This window comes from Pteropus alecto, unplaced genomic scaffold (genome assembly GCF_000325575.1).
Source record: "Pteropus alecto unplaced genomic scaffold, ASM32557v1 scaffold11, whole genome shotgun sequence".
Taxonomy (NCBI): domain Eukaryota; kingdom Metazoa; phylum Chordata; class Mammalia; order Chiroptera; family Pteropodidae; genus Pteropus; species Pteropus alecto.
In genome coordinates this window covers 7,239,127-7,255,971 of record NW_006431956.1, presented here as the reverse complement: position 1 = coordinate 7,255,971, position 16,845 = coordinate 7,239,127, and the positions used below count along the sequence as shown (strand labels likewise).

General features: G+C 41.9%; 1 protein-coding gene and 1 pseudogene across 4 annotated transcripts in view; one reads left to right on the top strand and one right to left on the bottom strand.

The window, feature by feature from the left end:
• Positions 1-3,102: 3,102 nt before the first annotated feature.
• Positions 3,103-3,221, bottom strand: LOC112475695 (annotated as a pseudogene).
• A 1,090-nt stretch (positions 3,222-4,311) lies between these two features.
• Positions 4,312-16,845, top strand: part of DCLRE1C (DNA cross-link repair 1C) — a 28,046-nt gene continuing 15,512 nt past the window's right edge. Inside the window, exons 1-8 of one of the 4 annotated variants that reach the window (XM_006906977.3) lie at positions 4,312-4,500; positions 7,962-8,013; positions 9,068-9,152; positions 12,711-12,770; positions 14,616-14,671; positions 15,197-15,298; positions 15,684-15,756; positions 15,924-16,064. In XM_006906977.3, the coding sequence (XP_006907039.1) occupies positions 4,392-4,500; positions 7,962-8,013; positions 9,068-9,152; positions 12,711-12,770; positions 14,616-14,671; positions 15,197-15,298; positions 15,684-15,756; positions 15,924-16,064 (678 nt within the window). In that variant the 5' untranslated portion in view covers positions 4,312-4,391. Of the gene's footprint in view, positions 4,501-7,961; positions 8,014-9,067; positions 9,153-12,710; positions 12,771-14,615; positions 14,672-15,196; positions 15,299-15,683; positions 15,757-15,923; positions 16,065-16,845 lie in introns of those variants that run through there. The other 3 variants (XM_025043429.1, XM_025043427.1, XM_025043430.1) reach the window with 3 other exon arrangements.

Sequence of the window (16,845 nt, the reverse complement as noted above, 5' to 3'; positions counted from 1 at the left end):
AAGTATACAGTGCCTAGCACTTAGTGTATGCCCAGTAAATAGTAATAGCTAACATTTATTAAACATTTACCGTTTTCCAGGGCTTTAGATAGCCTGTTTTCCTCCTTTCCTTCCTTCCTCTTTTCTTTCCCTCCTTCCTTCCTTCTAGTTGAACAATAATTTTTTTTTTTAGCAGTCAGAGGGGTGAGGGTAGATGGTGAGAAGAGGTAATGGAAGTGGAGGAATATATGTAACTAATGGAAAATAAGCATACATTGTGATTTTTTAAAACCACCTTCTATTATGTAGTTAGCCACCTATGTCTTCTGAATCAACTCCTTTGGAAAAGGGGTATCCTTGTCAATCTTGTTTACTTTGTCCTCATTCTCCCACACACCTTCTAGACATTTCTTTTTTTTTTTTAAACCTGTTGATCTATAATTGCAATGCAATAAATGGAGCATATTTAACAGCATATGATTTGGTAAGTTTTGACATAGGTGTACGGCTGTGAAACCATCACCACAACCAGGTTAATGAACTTGTTTCCTGGTGCCCCCAGGAAACTGTCGATTTGATTTCTGTCACTTTGGATCATCTCACATTTTGTATAATGTTATATAAATGGAATAATACAATATGTACTCTTCCTTTGGCTTCTTTCACTCAGTGTAATTATTTTCAGATTTATCCATGTCATTGTATCAGTAACTCATTCCTTACCCCTCCCCCACTTTTATTGAGCTATAATTACATAATATTGTAGAAGTTTAAGGCGTACAACATAATGAATCAATATATTAATATGTGGCAAAATGATTACAATAATAAGTTTATTCATATTCATCACCTCATATAGTTACAATTTTGTTTCCTTGTGATGAAAACTTTTTAGACCCACCCTCTTATCATCTCTCAAATATAAAGTACCGTATTGTCAACCATAGACCCAAGACTGCACATCACATCCGCAGAACTTACTTATCTATAACTGGAAGTCTGTACCTTTTGACCCCCTTCCCCCATTTCTTCCACCCTCCACCCGCCGCCTCTCGCAACTACCAATCTGTCCTCTGAGAAGACATTATTGTTACCTTTATTTTACAGATGAGAAAACTGAGTTATGGAGAGTTTAATTTAACCAAGATCACACAAACTGTAATGGCTCAGATGAGACTCTAACCAGGCCCTCCAAAACCCAGTGACTAGACTCATGGCCCCTGAGCTGTCTATTTTGGAATGTTAACTTGAATGAATCCATCCATTCTCTACTAGTTCTAAACTGAATGTCCTCTCAACATCTTCCAAAACCGAAATCAGTGCAGAAATAAAAGTAACAAAACTGAAGATAAGCCGTCTGCAGTTCAATCTTATAAATTAGTACATTTTGAATTTTAAAATTGTTAACCCTGTGGTTAACATAGTACCATGTTTTTATTTTAAAAACTTAAAATACATATCGCATGTATTATTTTACATTTTTTGTGTGATGAGTTAAATTGTGTCCCCTCCCCCCAATTCATATGTTAAAGTCCTCATCCTCACTACCTCAGAATATGATCTTATTTGGAATAAGGGTTGTTGAAGACGTAATTAATTAAGATGAGGTCATACTGGAGTGGGTGGTCCCCTAATTCTTATTAGTGTCCTTAGAGTAAGGGGAAATTTGGACGCAGACACTGTTATGGGCTGAATGATGTTCCCCTATAATTCATATGTTGATGCTCTCACCCCCCAGTGTGACTGTGTTTGGCTATAGGGCCTCTACGGAAGTAATTAAGGTTAAATAATATCCTAAGGGTAGGGCCCTAATCCAATAGAACTGATGTCCTTTTAAGAGGAAGAGGTACCAGGGCTGTGAGCACACAGAGAAAAGGCCATGTGAGGATAAAGCAAGAAGCTGGCTATCTGAAAGCCAAAGAGAGAAAAACCAAATTTGCTGACATCTTAATCTCTGACTTCCAGCCTCTAGAACTGTGAGAAAAGACATTTCTGTTGTTTAAGCCACCCAGTCTGTGGTGTCTCTTCCTCAGTCCTGTTGGGATAGAATAAATCAGGGACTTTGAAGTTCAAAGAGCTTTGGAATTGCCGAAGGAGAGAGATTCCCACCAGGGGAATGAGGAAAGAGAGTAGCCAGTGTTGACCACGGTTTTCTTAGTACACGGAACATTGGACTTCTTATGAAAATCTGTTTTATTTGTATCTCGAGGATGCCAAAGGCTAGTAAGTGATTGTGTCTTCCTCCAGAAGAGCCAAATTTATAGATCACGTCTTCCGAGAGTGCATGTGTGCATGTCTGTGGGCTATGCTTACCCATCTTCACTATATTCTATTCTTTTTCCTTTATCCCAAATCCTCACAATTTCTCTTTACTCTTTAGTACTGTATCCATTGTGGAAAGAAGAGAGAATAAATCAGTGGACAAATAAGTAAGAATATGAGCATTATCTTGACCAGCCTTGACAGGGGCTCCCAATTCTGTGAGAGGTAGACACACTAGAGTCTCTTCCTCTTCCATTAAAAAAATTTCCTGAGAATCTGTATATGAATAGAACTCTGAGTACCATGGCTGCAGGAACGTGCTTATTATGTACTCTGAGGGTGGCATTCTGATTCCAGATTTCCCTGGTTAGAACTTGTTCCTGAATTTATTCTACATTACTTTGTGTCTCTGTGAAAGCATTCACTTAGCGTGTTCTGCAAACCCATGGTATCCAAATAGATTGAAAACTACTCGAAGGCACATTTTAGTTAGCTACATAACCACTGTAAGGCTTGCCACCGTGCTACAGCACAAAGCAGGACCTCGAAAGTGAGCTGTTTGTGATTGTTAATATTGTGGTGTCTAAGGAGACTTGCTAGAAAGAGGCACAATAAATGTTATTGTGACATTTTGATGAATTAATACTTTAGTAAACCTTTTCATAAAGTTGCTTTGATGCTTTAACCCGTATCCCATTTGCCCTGAAAATACTTGCCGGTGGTGCTTGCGGCAGCATCTTTTATCCCAAGATAACTCGCGGATTACAGTCCTAACCTTACCCCCAAAGTTTGCCACAAAATATCTTGCTTTTATTAGTATTTTCACATCATCTGGCATATCAATAGCCTTTTTTTTTTTAACACCTCCTGCACCTGATATTTCTAGGTGGTCTGCCATCCAAGTACTAACCAGGCGCGACCCTGCTTAATTTCCGAGATCAGACAGGATCTGGTATGTTCAGGGTGGCATGGCTGTAGATTATTAATAGCCTTTGGAAACAAATGACCCCATTCTATTTATAGCATTCTGTTTTTAGTAGTGCTATTTCCATTTACAAAATATAGTAATTCTCGATCGCTGAAAATGTCAAATCCTAGAAAAAGTAGCAGTTCTACACGTGATATTAACACCATTCTCGGACAGTTGTTAGCCAAAAATTCATTTGATGAATCTGATTTTTGTATATATTTCTGTTTCATTAGGGTTAGAGACAAGTTCTGTTTGGACAGAACAGTTTTTATATTTTATTTTCACATTGAAAACCAGTCACATTTGCTTCAGCCTTAAAGAGTATGTTAATGTAAAATTAACTTAATGCTGGCAGCCAGCTGCACTTTTTTCCTAAATGGTAAATGGATTAAAAATTCCAGACCTTTCTCCTGTTACTCTATCACTTGTTTTTCTTTTAACTTACAAAAAATATAGCTCAAAAGGACGGGCGTGGGGAGGCTAGCAGCTAATTTATCCTTGGGATCTTATCTGCCTTAAGATCATGCATCAGAGTTATGATCATCAGGAGTTGTGTATTTACTCAGTTTGCAGCTATAAATGGAAGCGGGAACTAACAGTTATTGAATCTACCATGAGTCAGATACAGTCTGTTCTCGTACCATCCTCATGGTTATCCCATAAGATAGAAATTGAAAAAGAGAAGGGAAATTGAGCTCGGCTTTAAGGCGCTTAGTGGACAAATAGTAAGAGGAACAAAGTTTGCTTTCAGGTGAAACTCTGCATCCCCCCTTGCATCCTTGGGTGGGGTCACCCGCTACAGGTGTTCAGTTTCCTCTTGCGCTACTGTTCCTACATAGACACAGGCAACTCTTCACCAGAACGACACTACCGTATCAAGGTTTCTGGCAAGAGCCACACGCTTCGTGCTACGTGCTAGATCCCACCCCGCTGCCCCTGTCCCAGGCTCAAGCCTCACTCCTATGCAGCGCAGTCCAGACCTGTAACAAGCGGACAGTAGGTGGTGGAAACTGACAGGATGCTCCCGGCCCCGCCTCACGGCTCCTCTGATTGGACGTGGCTGCTCCCGGCCAGCCAATGGTGAGGCGGCAGCAGCTTCCAGGAAGTGGCGGCGAGGTTAGGGAAGACCTCAGCTTCCGCTACCGGCTTCGGGGCCAGTCCTCCGGGGTTGGCGGGCACTATGAGTTCCTTCCAGGGACAGATGGCTGAGTATCCGACCATCTCCATAGACCGCTTCGACAGGGAGAACCTGAGGGCCCGCGCCTACTTCCTGTCCCACTGCCACAAGGGTGAGTGAGCGCAGCACACCGCCCACTCCCGGGGGAGCTGGGCTGCGCGGGTTCTGGCCCCTCGGGGATGTCACCCGGGGGCCTGGAAAGGAGGAAAGGGGGAGTTCGGGGTCCTGAAGCGAGGGAGTACCGGTTTGGGGAGGCCAGGGAGAGACTAGCACCTGCACCTTGTCCCAGTCTGGCTCATCAGCCTCTCCGAAGCGTTATTTTCCTATCTGTCCAACTGCCATTTACACACTGAACTGGGACACAACTATTAGGTTCTTCTGGAAGCTCTCCCAGCGGCCAGTAGTCAGAGGTTGGTGAGGATTATTTAGTTCTTCCCTACATCCTCGCTACCATGTTTTAAAGGAAACTATTAACAGATGAAATTCTGCCATGCCGCGCACCCTCGAACATTAGCAAGCAGGCACACACACTCTGAAATCAAACATTCTTTCTGTAAACTTGACAGTGCAAGCTCCTCCTCCTTTTAGATGTTTTGTCCACATCCAGTAGGAAAGGTTCATTTTAGTCACGAGGCAGGTGTGGTTTACCTTATAGATGGCCAGGTCAGGCAGTGAGAATACTATCTCACAGCTCCATGCAATTAGAGATTCATTCGGAAGTGTCACACCTAAGGACATGGCCTCAGGCAAGGCTGGAGTGTCTCTAACATATATTAGCTAAACTCCAGAGCCAGTACCACTAATTTCACAACCATGGTCCATTTTTAACACCTTTTATACGGACTAGTAGGTCACTAACTTGATGGATGAAAACAGTTTTTAACATTCATGATGCTAGTTAACTAGCACAGCCGTTGGCATTGATCAGAGATGAAGCAGAGCAGTAACTGCTTGTAGGAGCGTGGGCTTTCAGAGTAGTTTGAGTAGGATTCTCCCATCCACTTAGAAGAGGGGATTAGAGCATAACAAACACATGCACATACATATCACAAGGTGTAATTTTACAATAAATTATAGGTATCAAACACTGCCCTTCCCCATGGTTGTTATGATGATCAACTGTTGTGTGTGGAATCGGTCACTTTACTTAAACATGGTGTAAATTGTTGAAGTTATCTGTTTTGGGAAAATGCTTCTGCTTTCTTGCTCACCATCACCAATTGTCTCTCTTTGATGAGGAAATCTGAAGCTCCTTTCTCGATTTGCTAAAAAGCTCTGTGAGCTTCTTTGAGGGTCTTTCTGCTTATTATTGAGAACAACATTTTTTTTTTTGTCTTGTTTTTCATTGAGGATCTGCTGCTGGTTGAAAATAGCCCTGTTTCTGCATTTTGTGTTGAGTCTCACTGGAATTTCTGAATGTGTTAGCCATGATTAAAGCATGGTGAAGGGGCTTCACCTTCATGTTTAGGAGTAATGGGTTTGGAGGGAGAATTCATCTAAAGGAACCTGTGAAATCATCATCACTAATTTGTACATTAAGCAAGAAATGGACTACCCACTCTCAATTAGTTTGTAATAACTTTTCCTGTCCTCTGATCACATGTAGATCTGTTTACTTAACCAGGATGTAAACTCATCAAGGGCGAGCAGTCAACTTCTGCTTTTGGTGGCTTTCCAAATTATCTATTGATGTTTTTTAACCTTTTGAGGAAACAGATTTCTTTAAATGAACTATGGACTGAATTGCATCCCCTCCAAGTTCATGTGTTATAGCCCCTACCTCAATGTGACTGTGTTTGGAAGTAGTTAAAGTGAAATGAGGTCATAAAGGTGGGGTCCTAATTCGATAGGACTTATAAGAGGCGGAAGAGATCTCTTTCTTTCTCTCCTTCTCCACACACATATTGAGAACAACACATGTGAGCACATAGCAAGAAGGTGGCTGTCTGCAAGCCAGGAGAAGAGGGCTAACCAAAATCCAACCCTGAAACCTTGATCTTGGACTTTGACCTCTAGAACTGTGAGAAATAAATTTCTGTTGGTTAAGCTCCTCCCCCGACCCCTAGTCTATGGTATTCTGTTATGACAGCCCAAGCAGACTAATACAGACTATCTGATAAAACCTATGGGTTCTTTTGCTAGAAAAAAAAAATGCACATAAACATCTTAATATCACATTTTGATACAATTTGGAGAAGGCCATGAATCCAGTCGATATTGGTTTATGGACCGTCTGGATTTCATTATTGTGCTCAAGTGGGGTAGGCTTTACTAAGCATCAGTGAGGCCTGAGATAATCACCTGGGGTTGGGGAGGGCCCCTTCAGGGGACAACTTACGATTTTTTCTGATGAATGAAAAAGAAAAAGGCCCCGGAAATAAATTTCTGGGTGCAGTTCTAGAAGCACAGAGCAAACTCACTCAGGTTCTCCTGGCCTCCAGTCAGGAAGGGGTGGTGGGTGGAGCATCTTGATGAAATGGCTCTAGGATGCTGCCTGCTGACTTAGTTTCAGAGCATGGAGCACAGTCTGGATTCTGCTTCCTGTTTTCATGGCACAAACTCTGTGGAAACCCCAGTTTCTCAGAGTCCTGCCCTGAGGTGCACTCCTAGACCCTAAAAGCCTGGGCCCAGAATGACCCTCTGAGGAGGCCAGTGGACTGTCCTGTGAAGGAACTTGTCAGGACCTGCCACTTGAAGTGTGGTGACTGCCTTGTGCTCACTGGAGTCAAGGGTTGCCACGTGTAAACTGAGGGCGTACACACGTGGTGTGTGTGTGTGTGTGTGTGTGTGTGTGTGTGTGGTAATTAGAATAATTAGAACTATTTGATTTAATTAAACAATTTATAAGTGTTTGGTCATTGTTATCTAGGCCTTTACATGCTAAAGATTCAGAATGTATTAGAATGCATCCTCTATTTAATGTATATTTGGTTTAAATGTTACCTGTCTTTAAATGTCATCTTTTTGTGTCTGTTAATTGGAGGGCTTTGCAACAAGTCTGTGTGGATAGAAATATCCTCCTTTTCAATACAGCAGTCACAGTAGGCCGAAAAGATAACAAAGCTCTTCTTATTCTGGCCTAAGACTGAAGAATTTCCTCAAGGATTCTAAGGAAGCAAGCTGGAATTTCCGGATGGAATAATTTAAGTATCTGGAATCGCGTGGATTGCAGAGAGCAAATCCCAGAGGATGGTTGAATTGAAATGAAAGAAGAGAGTAGAGGAAATTACTGGAAGCAGTTCCAGAGGAGATCATGGCCACTTATTCTCCCATGGCTACTCAGAGTGGTTTAGATTCTGCCCTAAGATGCAGAGGCTCATTCTCCTTTTAAATAGCTTCTTATGGCTCAGAAATGGTCAGCTTTTAGTGGTTCCTGTTTTATTTGCAGATGGATTCTTCACCTGCAAAAGGAAGAGCCAATAGCCCATACAAATCAATCCTCTTGTAAAAGTAAACCTGTCACGTATTTTCTCTCAAAAGGAAGTTTAAAAAGAGCACACAACTGAGTGTTTTTGGACCAGTGAGCTTCTGAAAAGAGAATGTCTTTATGATTTTTGATCCTTTTGTTTTTAGATCACATGAAAGGACTAAGAGCCCCGGCTTTGAAAAGAAGGTTGGAGTGCAGGTAATTTATTTTGCTATGTGTGTGTGTCTTAGTTATCCATTGCTGCATGACAGATCACCCCAAAACTTAGTGACTTAAACCAACACTAATCATAAATTCTCTCAGTTTATGTGGGTCAGGAATTCTGATGGAGCACAGGGGATGGCTGGTTTCTGCCTGCCCGGGCATCATATGGGGCTGACGTTATCCGAAGGCTTGTTTATTCAATGTCTGACACCTAAGCTGAGAAGAATCACAGCTGGGGCTCCTTAGGCATCTCTATATCTAAAAAACCCCTTCAGCATAGTGGTTTCAGGATAAGTGGACTTCTCATATGGAAACTGAAAAGAAAGTGTATGCCTCAAGAGAGTAGAACTGGCAGGTAGCCATGTCGCCCGGAGGCCTCAAAAGCCCTGCAGTATTACTTCCATTCCGCCGTTGGCTAAGGTAGTCACAGGTCTGCCCAGGGTCAAGGGGATGTTAACATAAAGACCTCCTGTCAATGGAGGAATTCACCATGGACGATTCATGAGAAGCCTGGGTGTAGATGTGCTATGTAGTAGTGTAGGCACCTTTGGAAAATAGCCTGCCATAGACCATATTCCTAACCTCTAAGCCATGCTGTTGAATTTTTAAAACTTATCATGAAATTGATTCCTGCTCACTAAAACAAACAGAAAACCAGAAGAGATTTATGTGCAGCGGAACACAGAAATCTTATGTCCCCTGAATCCCCGTTCCGAGCTCCAGAGGTGGCCTAGCCTTTGGTGGTGTCTTTCCAGACATACCTAATCACGTGCAAATGTGCATCTGTAACGTAGGAAAGGTGAAGGCCAACCTGAGGAAGAGGTCAGGGGACACAGTATTTTCTCCATTTGCTTCCTCCCTGTCCCTTTACACTCTCGCTGGGACGAGCTAGTCACTGGGGTGTTGGCATGCTGGGAACTACACTAACTTGTGCCAGCTCGAGATAAGTGATGTGATATGTGATGAAATGTATTTCCTAGTCACCAGGATGGCTCATTTTGGATTACACTGAAACAGCTCTTTTTTTTTTTCTGTCTTTCCCTTTCAGCTTGAAGGTTTACTTATACTGTTCTCCTGTTACTAAAGAGTTGTTGTTAACTAGCCCGAAGTACAGATTTTGGGAGAAACGAATTGTAAGTTTTATTTTTTGAGTGATGTTAATTCTTTTTTATCAAGCAGGAAATATTTTTTGAGGTAGATTGAACAAAGCATTAGAATTATTCAAAGCTTGGTTCCTCATACACTGTATTTGTCCACATTCATTACAATATCGATGTTTATATTTAGTCTTTGTGATTCAGCGGTTTAGAAGAGGTCCATATTTTATTGTACATTTGTTTTTCTTTTCCCTCAGAATTTTGATCTAGGTCCTTAGTTTTGTTTAATCTCATTGAGTCTCTTGCTAAGTTGCAAGAGACTCATTTAAAGGGTAAAATGTTCATTAACATAATTGATAAATCCTCTTATTTAGATCATAGGATAGATTAGGAAAAATAAACATAACTCATGGGCTATAATAAGAAAGGGCTAACAACCAGAATAAAAACACAATGGATAACTTTGAATCTGGCAGAATAAAATGGATCTAGTCAACAGAAGGAAGATATAGTAAAGAGAAGATAAAATATTGGTACATAGAAAATGCAAAGGTGGCAGAAAAAGTTCTGTTATAACAGTAATTACTATAAATATGAATAGATTTAATTCAGTTCTTGATCAAAAGATAAATTCTCAGTTTAGGTTAAAAAAATAAGAAAGATCCACTAGTCTTAGTTCCCAAGAAACATAGTTAAAACAAAAGGATAAATGTAAGTTGGAATGGAAAAAAAAAGGTGGGGGGGACATATACCAAACAATAGAAGCTAAAAAATGCCATCGTGGCAATTTTTATATCATACAAAGTAGAATTGAAGGCAAAAACAATTCTAAGTTTCCCAGAGGATGTAATTTACTGTTAGAAGGAATGGATCAAGAAGATGTGAACATATACACAATTGACAAAGGTAACCTCAAACTGGATAAAGTAATAACTGATTACCCTGTGCTTGATCAGAGAAAGGGAACCATAGTGAGTTGCTAGAATTAGGGCTATTATGTGGATTAAACCCAAATAATTGTGGGAGCTGGCAGAGAAGTCTGAACAAGTGTCATAAAGAGTCTGTTTGTCATTTGATCGCTGACAGCTTTCAATTCTCACTTCCTCTCCCGCTTCTGCCGTACATCTGGGCAAGCTGGTACAGAAGCCTACCCCTCCCTCGGCACCCACATGAAGTTCAGACCACATGAGCCCAGGCCCACCCCCAACCACAATAAAAACCAAAGCCACTGGCTCTCCCAGGCCACACGGGTCACTTCCTCCAACCCTAAGCCCGTCCTGCCCTCCTGTCCCCAGACAGCCCCACAGCGTGAGCACAGCTGTTTCATGCCCTCTTGGCGCATGTGTGGCATCCTCTGTTTCCACCCCCAACCTATCAGGGCCGGGTCCATCCCCGCTCCGCAAAGGGACACAGCAGCAAGGCTGTAACTTTGGCCTTGGCATCAGGCCTCCAGATGCTATGGGTCGGCGTGGCCGGCAGTCAGGGAGGAAAGCTGTGGAGAAGAGAAGGGGCAGGCTGGAATCCACGAGGACAAACTGGAACCCATGTCCCTGTCTCACGCCTCCTAACCTCAGTAGTGCCACCGCCCCCTTTGCCACTGAGCCCCGCAGCCCGGGCCCAGGCCCCCAGAGGCCGAAGGAGGACAGATTTCCTGGAGAGGGTGGAGTTGCTGCCGCCCCGCCTCGTGTTGGTGGGTTGAGCCGGCAGGTCTGCGACACGCACCAGTGGTTATTTCCGGTGTCCTCTGGAGCATTGAAAAATGGTTGTTGGTTCACTTCCACCTTCTAAATCTCAACCCTAAGCTGGAAGCATACATGGAAGGGACTTCTAGGACAATTCGCTCAACTGAGTTGATATAGTACAAGGCCACCTCACAATCTAAGGGAGAAATGGGCAATTCAGCAATTGTAGGTGAAGTGCTACCCACCCCACTCTCAGAAACGGAAAGATGAAGGAGGCAGGAAATAAGTGAAGACATGACATTGGAATGACATAATTAATAAATGTGAACTAATCGAAATACAGAGCTTTAAACCCAACAGGGAAAACAAGCTCTTTGGGTATACATGGAACGTTTACAAAAATTGACCATATACCATGTCGCAAAGAAGTTTTAAGAAACCCTAGTGACCTATTCTCTGAGCGTAATGCAGCGGTGTTGGAAATCAGAAATGAAAGGGGAGCTAAAGTCACACATACGGGAACTGAGTGTGTACAATAAACAGGTCTTAGGTTAAAGAAGAAACTGTAAAGAAAACGTACAGTACTTAGAAGTGATGGAAAATGAGAGCGTGGCATGTCAGGTGCGGGGAACAGCTGACTTAGTGTTCAGAGGGAGACCGATAGCACCACACACATTTCTTAGTAAACAGACTAGAATTAAATGGAATGAGTCTACAACGCAATAAAAAGGGAAAGGAGCAACAAAGCAAATACAAAGGTGCGTGAAAGAAGGAAATAATGACGGTAAAAGTTAGTGATATCAAGACTAACAGCTGCCACGGAAAATGGAAGATGAACATAACTAAAAGCCGGTCCTTAGAGGAACAGATACATTTCTGCCAGGATCGATTAAAAAATGCATATAAAAATACAGAATGATAAAAAGGAAAATATTAATAACAGCAATGCATTTTTTGACAGTTACTATGGTAGTATATTTGCTAATTTAGACAGAGTGAATAAATATTTGGAAAAGGAGGAAAATACCAAATCAAGGCAAGAAAAGTGGAAAACTTGAATAAACCATCCAAGAAATGAAAACAGTTTTCAAAGATCTCTTCTTCAATAAAGCTCCAGGCCCAGATGGTTTTATAGGTGCATTTTTCCAAATGTTCAAAGAACAAATAATCCCTATACTAGATGAATTGTTGTAGGAGATAATAAAAAGCCACTCAACCCCCTGGCAAAAAGATAATAATAGTACATGGGGGAAGAGGCCATTTCGTATGTAAACCCTAATTAAGGTAGATGGCTAACTGAATCTAACAGCATTAAAAAATAGTGCATGATGAATATGATGTGTTTATTCAAGAAATGCAAGGATGTGTTAAAACCTGAACTTCAATCACTGGACTAAAAAGATGACAAATTACATTCATTCATCATCTACTTCGCGAGTGCCTCTCCGTATTAGTTGCTGTTCTGGTAAAATGTGCAACTACGCCTTGGAGCATTTGCAGCAGCTGGTATCTGTGAATTAGGTCAACATGTCATGAAAGGATGTGGTCTGTTCTGCAGCACAAAACCTAAACACATGGAACGCTAGTGTTTTACAAAGGCTCAAGTTCAAAGGGACGGGGAGGTGAAGGGAGGAAGATTGAAATCGTAGAAATAGAACTGCTGTGTCAAAGGATATATAAGTTTATAAGACGTTTAATAATGTCACATCAACCTCAAGAAGGATATTATTTAGTTTTATCATGTTTTCAAGCTGTTAAGATATTTCTTATAGTGACATCAGAAATTGTCACCCAGAGAATCTGTAACTTCTCCTCTAAGTCCCCTTTTAGTGTTTGACATGGCAAAGGCACGAGAAACTGCAAAAATATACCCTGTGATGTATACATGACCTCTTTTTTTATTTTCATATAGATCTCAATTGAAATTGAAACTCCCACGCAGATACCTTTAGTGGATGAAGCATCAGGCGAGGTAACTAAATATTAAGTGTTATGTTTTTCAAAATTAATATTTAGTGCTGAAGTGATTATATTTCTCCTTGCTTTTGAATGCTCATTTAATCATAAATAAAAATTATAGCAATAGAATGAGTTTGAAGGGGGAAAAACATTGGTAACTTTATTTTCTGCATCCAAAGGATTGGACATAATTTCTATCAAATTGGCTTCCTTTTAGTATTACATGCTAATGATGAGAATACCAATTGTTGCTATTACTACGTGATAGCATTGTCACATTTATTAAGTTTATTATGATGATCAAGATATGAAATGGTGTTAAAATTTTTGCAGCAAATTAATGTACATTGTGATTTTCTTATTCAAGAAAAAGATACTGTCCACATGGATCTAATTTCTTTCTTGTTCTTAAATTTAGAAGCAGGCACTTTTGTGTTGTGTGTTGCTTTAATAGTAAGTAGGACCACGGAATTACTTTTTTTTAAATTTATTTTTACCTTAAATTATGCCTAGAGCTAGGAGACGTTTTCCTACGTTAGGCGGATCTAGTGAGTATTTGTTTCAGAGCCCGATCACAACCCGCTTTGCTGACCTGGGGAACTCAGGAGTGTTCGGTACTGTGGGACCGATCAGACAGGGCTGACTTCACATTTCCTCTTTGGAGAAGACCAGGCGTTGGAAGCACTGCTCATCAAGTTACTGTCCCAAGGGAGGGCCCCCGCACGGCCAACCTAGGGCGGGCCCAAACGCGGGAAGAAGGGTGGCCAGAACCTCCCTCGCGCCGTCCCGCACAGTTCCTAGCACGCGGGGCGCCTCGCCGCCCTGTGATGGACGTTGCCGAAAGCTTTCTCGTAGCCATGCCCCACAGAGCAGGCGGCTCCCAAGCGGAGTCGCACTGTCCCACTCCGGTCCTTCACGTTTCTTCTCGTGCTCTGCGGCTTTTGCGTGTGGTGTCTGCAGCTGCGAGGGGACTTCGGAATGAATGGTGTTAGACTTGGGGGAGGAGCCGGCGTGTCCAGAGCCCCGCCCTCCGCCCCGCCTCCTGAGGGCTGGGACGTAGGCCCGCGCGCCAGCCAGGCTCAGGCTAACCGGACAGGACAGTGTGCAGCACAGTGACTTGGGACCAGGCCACCTCAGGCTGCTGCTGCTCTTGTTAATAAAAGCTTTGTTGAGATAAAATTCACATGCTGTACAGTTCACCTCATTTAAGGTGTACAGTTCAAGGGCTTTTAGGATATTCACAGTGCGTATCCATCACCACAATCAATTTTAGAACATTTCTTTCTATCACCCATACAGAAACCCTGTACCCATTAGCAGGCACTCCCTATTTCTCCCTCCCCTCAGCCCCTGGCAACCACGATTCTACTAGAAGTTTCTATGGATTGGCCTATTCTGAAATTTTCATATAAATGGAATCACACAACGTGGTTTTTTGTGACTGACTTCTTTCACTTTGCATAATGCTTTCCAGGATTATCCATGTCATTGTATGTATTTTATTTCTTTTTATGGCCAAATAATATTCCATTGTATGGATGAAGCACGTTTATTCATTCTTCAGTTGATAGACATTTGGGCTGTTTCTTCTCTTTGGCTCATGTGAATAATGCTGCTGTGAACTGAGTTTTCATCTGTCTTGCGTAAATACCCTAGAGTGGAATTGCTGTCATATGTAACTCGACGTTTAACTGTTTTGTGGGCAAGGAATGCACTTCTTTCCAGAATCTGTGGCGAGAGGACATGAGGAAAACAGGCATACCAGTTCTTGGGAAGTACTTGAATGTGTTTTGTTAAGGAGCGCTTTATTTAGCTGGGTCCTAATGATAACTTCTGTTATTATTTATTTTTTTTTTAGAAGGAAGAGATTGTTGTGACTCTCTTACCAGCTGGTCATTGTCCAGGATCAGTTATGTAAGGGGGCTCATCTATTTTGCCATTTTATTATATGTGTTATATTTGTAGAAAGACATTTTTAGGGTCTAGAAAATAAAATGTATAGGGAGATTCAATTATTTTTATGGTACTTCTTTTAATCTTTGTTTCCAAATTGAACTTGGGGAACTGAGGCGAAGATCGAGTTTGAAACGTGGCTTTCATATCATGGAAGTCTTCGATAGCTATTTCTCCATTGGCTTTGCATTTTCTTATCACATGGATTTTTCTCTCCATGAGCGGGAAGGATGTCAATATATAGTTGAGAGTGCTAATGTATTTCAGGGGACATCTATTGCAAACTCAGTAGTGTCATTTTTTTCTACCCCGGGAAAGAGGTGGCCGCTGAGTGCCCGATATGGTTTAAAGCTATTGAAATTCCATTAACACCATGTCATAGTGGCTGTTTGGCAGGAAACGTTTGCTGTGGAATTAGTACGTGTTTTGCTTTGCTTTACTAGGGTTTTGATGAGACTGAGAAGTCACTGACATCTCCCTTTGCAGGTTTTTATTTCAGGGCAATAATGGAACTGTCTTGTACACGGGAGACTTCAGACTGGCCAAAGGAGAAACTGCCAGAATGGAGCTTCTGCACTATGGCGGCAGGTACTGGCGTGACCTAACTCTTGGACATGAGACTGCATCATTTTGAAAGGTTTATTGCCCGGTTACCCACCAAACACAAGCCTTTGCTTCTCAGAAATCAAACTTGTTCGTAATATTGGTAAAGCTAACTTTTCATTTTGAAACAGGAGGAGGGTAACATGTTATGTGTTGATTGGTTGAGATAGTAGGTGAATCTGTCAAAGTTCACTGAACCATATGTGCAAAACCCGTGTATTTTATTGTATGGAAATCATTTCCCAACAAAATTGTTTTAACAAAAAAATTCCAAGTGGAGTGGAACACCCTGTAAAATAACAGACTTTAAACTTTCTACGTATTTTATTTCACATTAGATGATTAACACCGGTTGTTTTTTTCCCCCCAGAGTGCAAGATATCCAGAGTGTGTACTTAGATACTACTTTCTGCGATCCAAAATTTTATCAGATCCCCAGTCGAGTAAGTCTCCCTGGAGAAAGGGTGAGAACCTGGGGGTGGCCCTGTTTCTAAAAGGACATTTGTAGCATAAGAATCAGATCGTAATCAGCCCCATTGGCAGTAATAGCTGTGAATAGAAAGGGTGATATTCTTAAAAGCATTAAATGCCTTTTAAAACTCCTGCCCAGGCGGAGTGTCTGAGTGGGATACTGGAGCTGGTTCGAGGCTGGATCTCTCGGAGTCCCTACCATGTCGTGTGGCTGAACTGCAAGGCAGCTTACGGGTATGAGTATCTGTTCACCAACCTTAGTGAAGAATTCGGACTCCAGGTACGAGGGTGGCTCTTTCTTTCCCGCTGTTCTCATCCATCCTCCCGACTTCACCTTTCCTCCCCCTATTCAAACAAAAACAAAAACAAAACAAAAACAAACAAACAAACCGAAAGCAGTAACAGATGGAAACATCCTGTCAAAACCTGTGCACGGCACAGGTTGGCAGCCCCTCTGAATATTCCATCTTTGTTTATTCACGTCCTCATTGGGAGAACTTGACAGTGGCCCAAGTGGCTGAGAAGAGCCCTTTGGTGAAATGTCTCACAGAGGAAGTATTTTTTTCAAATCTGTGGGTCATGAAACAAATTTAGTGACTGTGACCAGCACTGAAAATAAATTTGTACTAGAAAATATCCAAGTATATTGCTTTTGTGAAAATTTACAGATGGAATCAGACATACATATACGCATATATATATGTACGTGTGTGGGCACTGGGTTGCCCTGGAAAACATATTTCTTACTGTGGGTCATGGTCAAAAACATCTGAAAAACATTGTTCTAAAACAGCAGTTCCCAACCTTTTTGGCACCAGGGACCGGTGCTTCTATGAGAATCTAATGCCTTATGATCTGAGGTGGAGCTGAGGCGGTGATGCTATGCTGGGGAGCGGCTGCAAATACAGTTGAAGCTTCACTCACTGGCTGCTCACCTCTTGCTGTGCAGCCCGGTTCCTAACGGGCCACAGACTGGTACCGGCTGCGGCCTGGGAGTTAGGGACCCCTGTCCTAGAGCACTGAGCCTCATCCGTGGATCCGTGTCTGATCAGGCTGGAAGT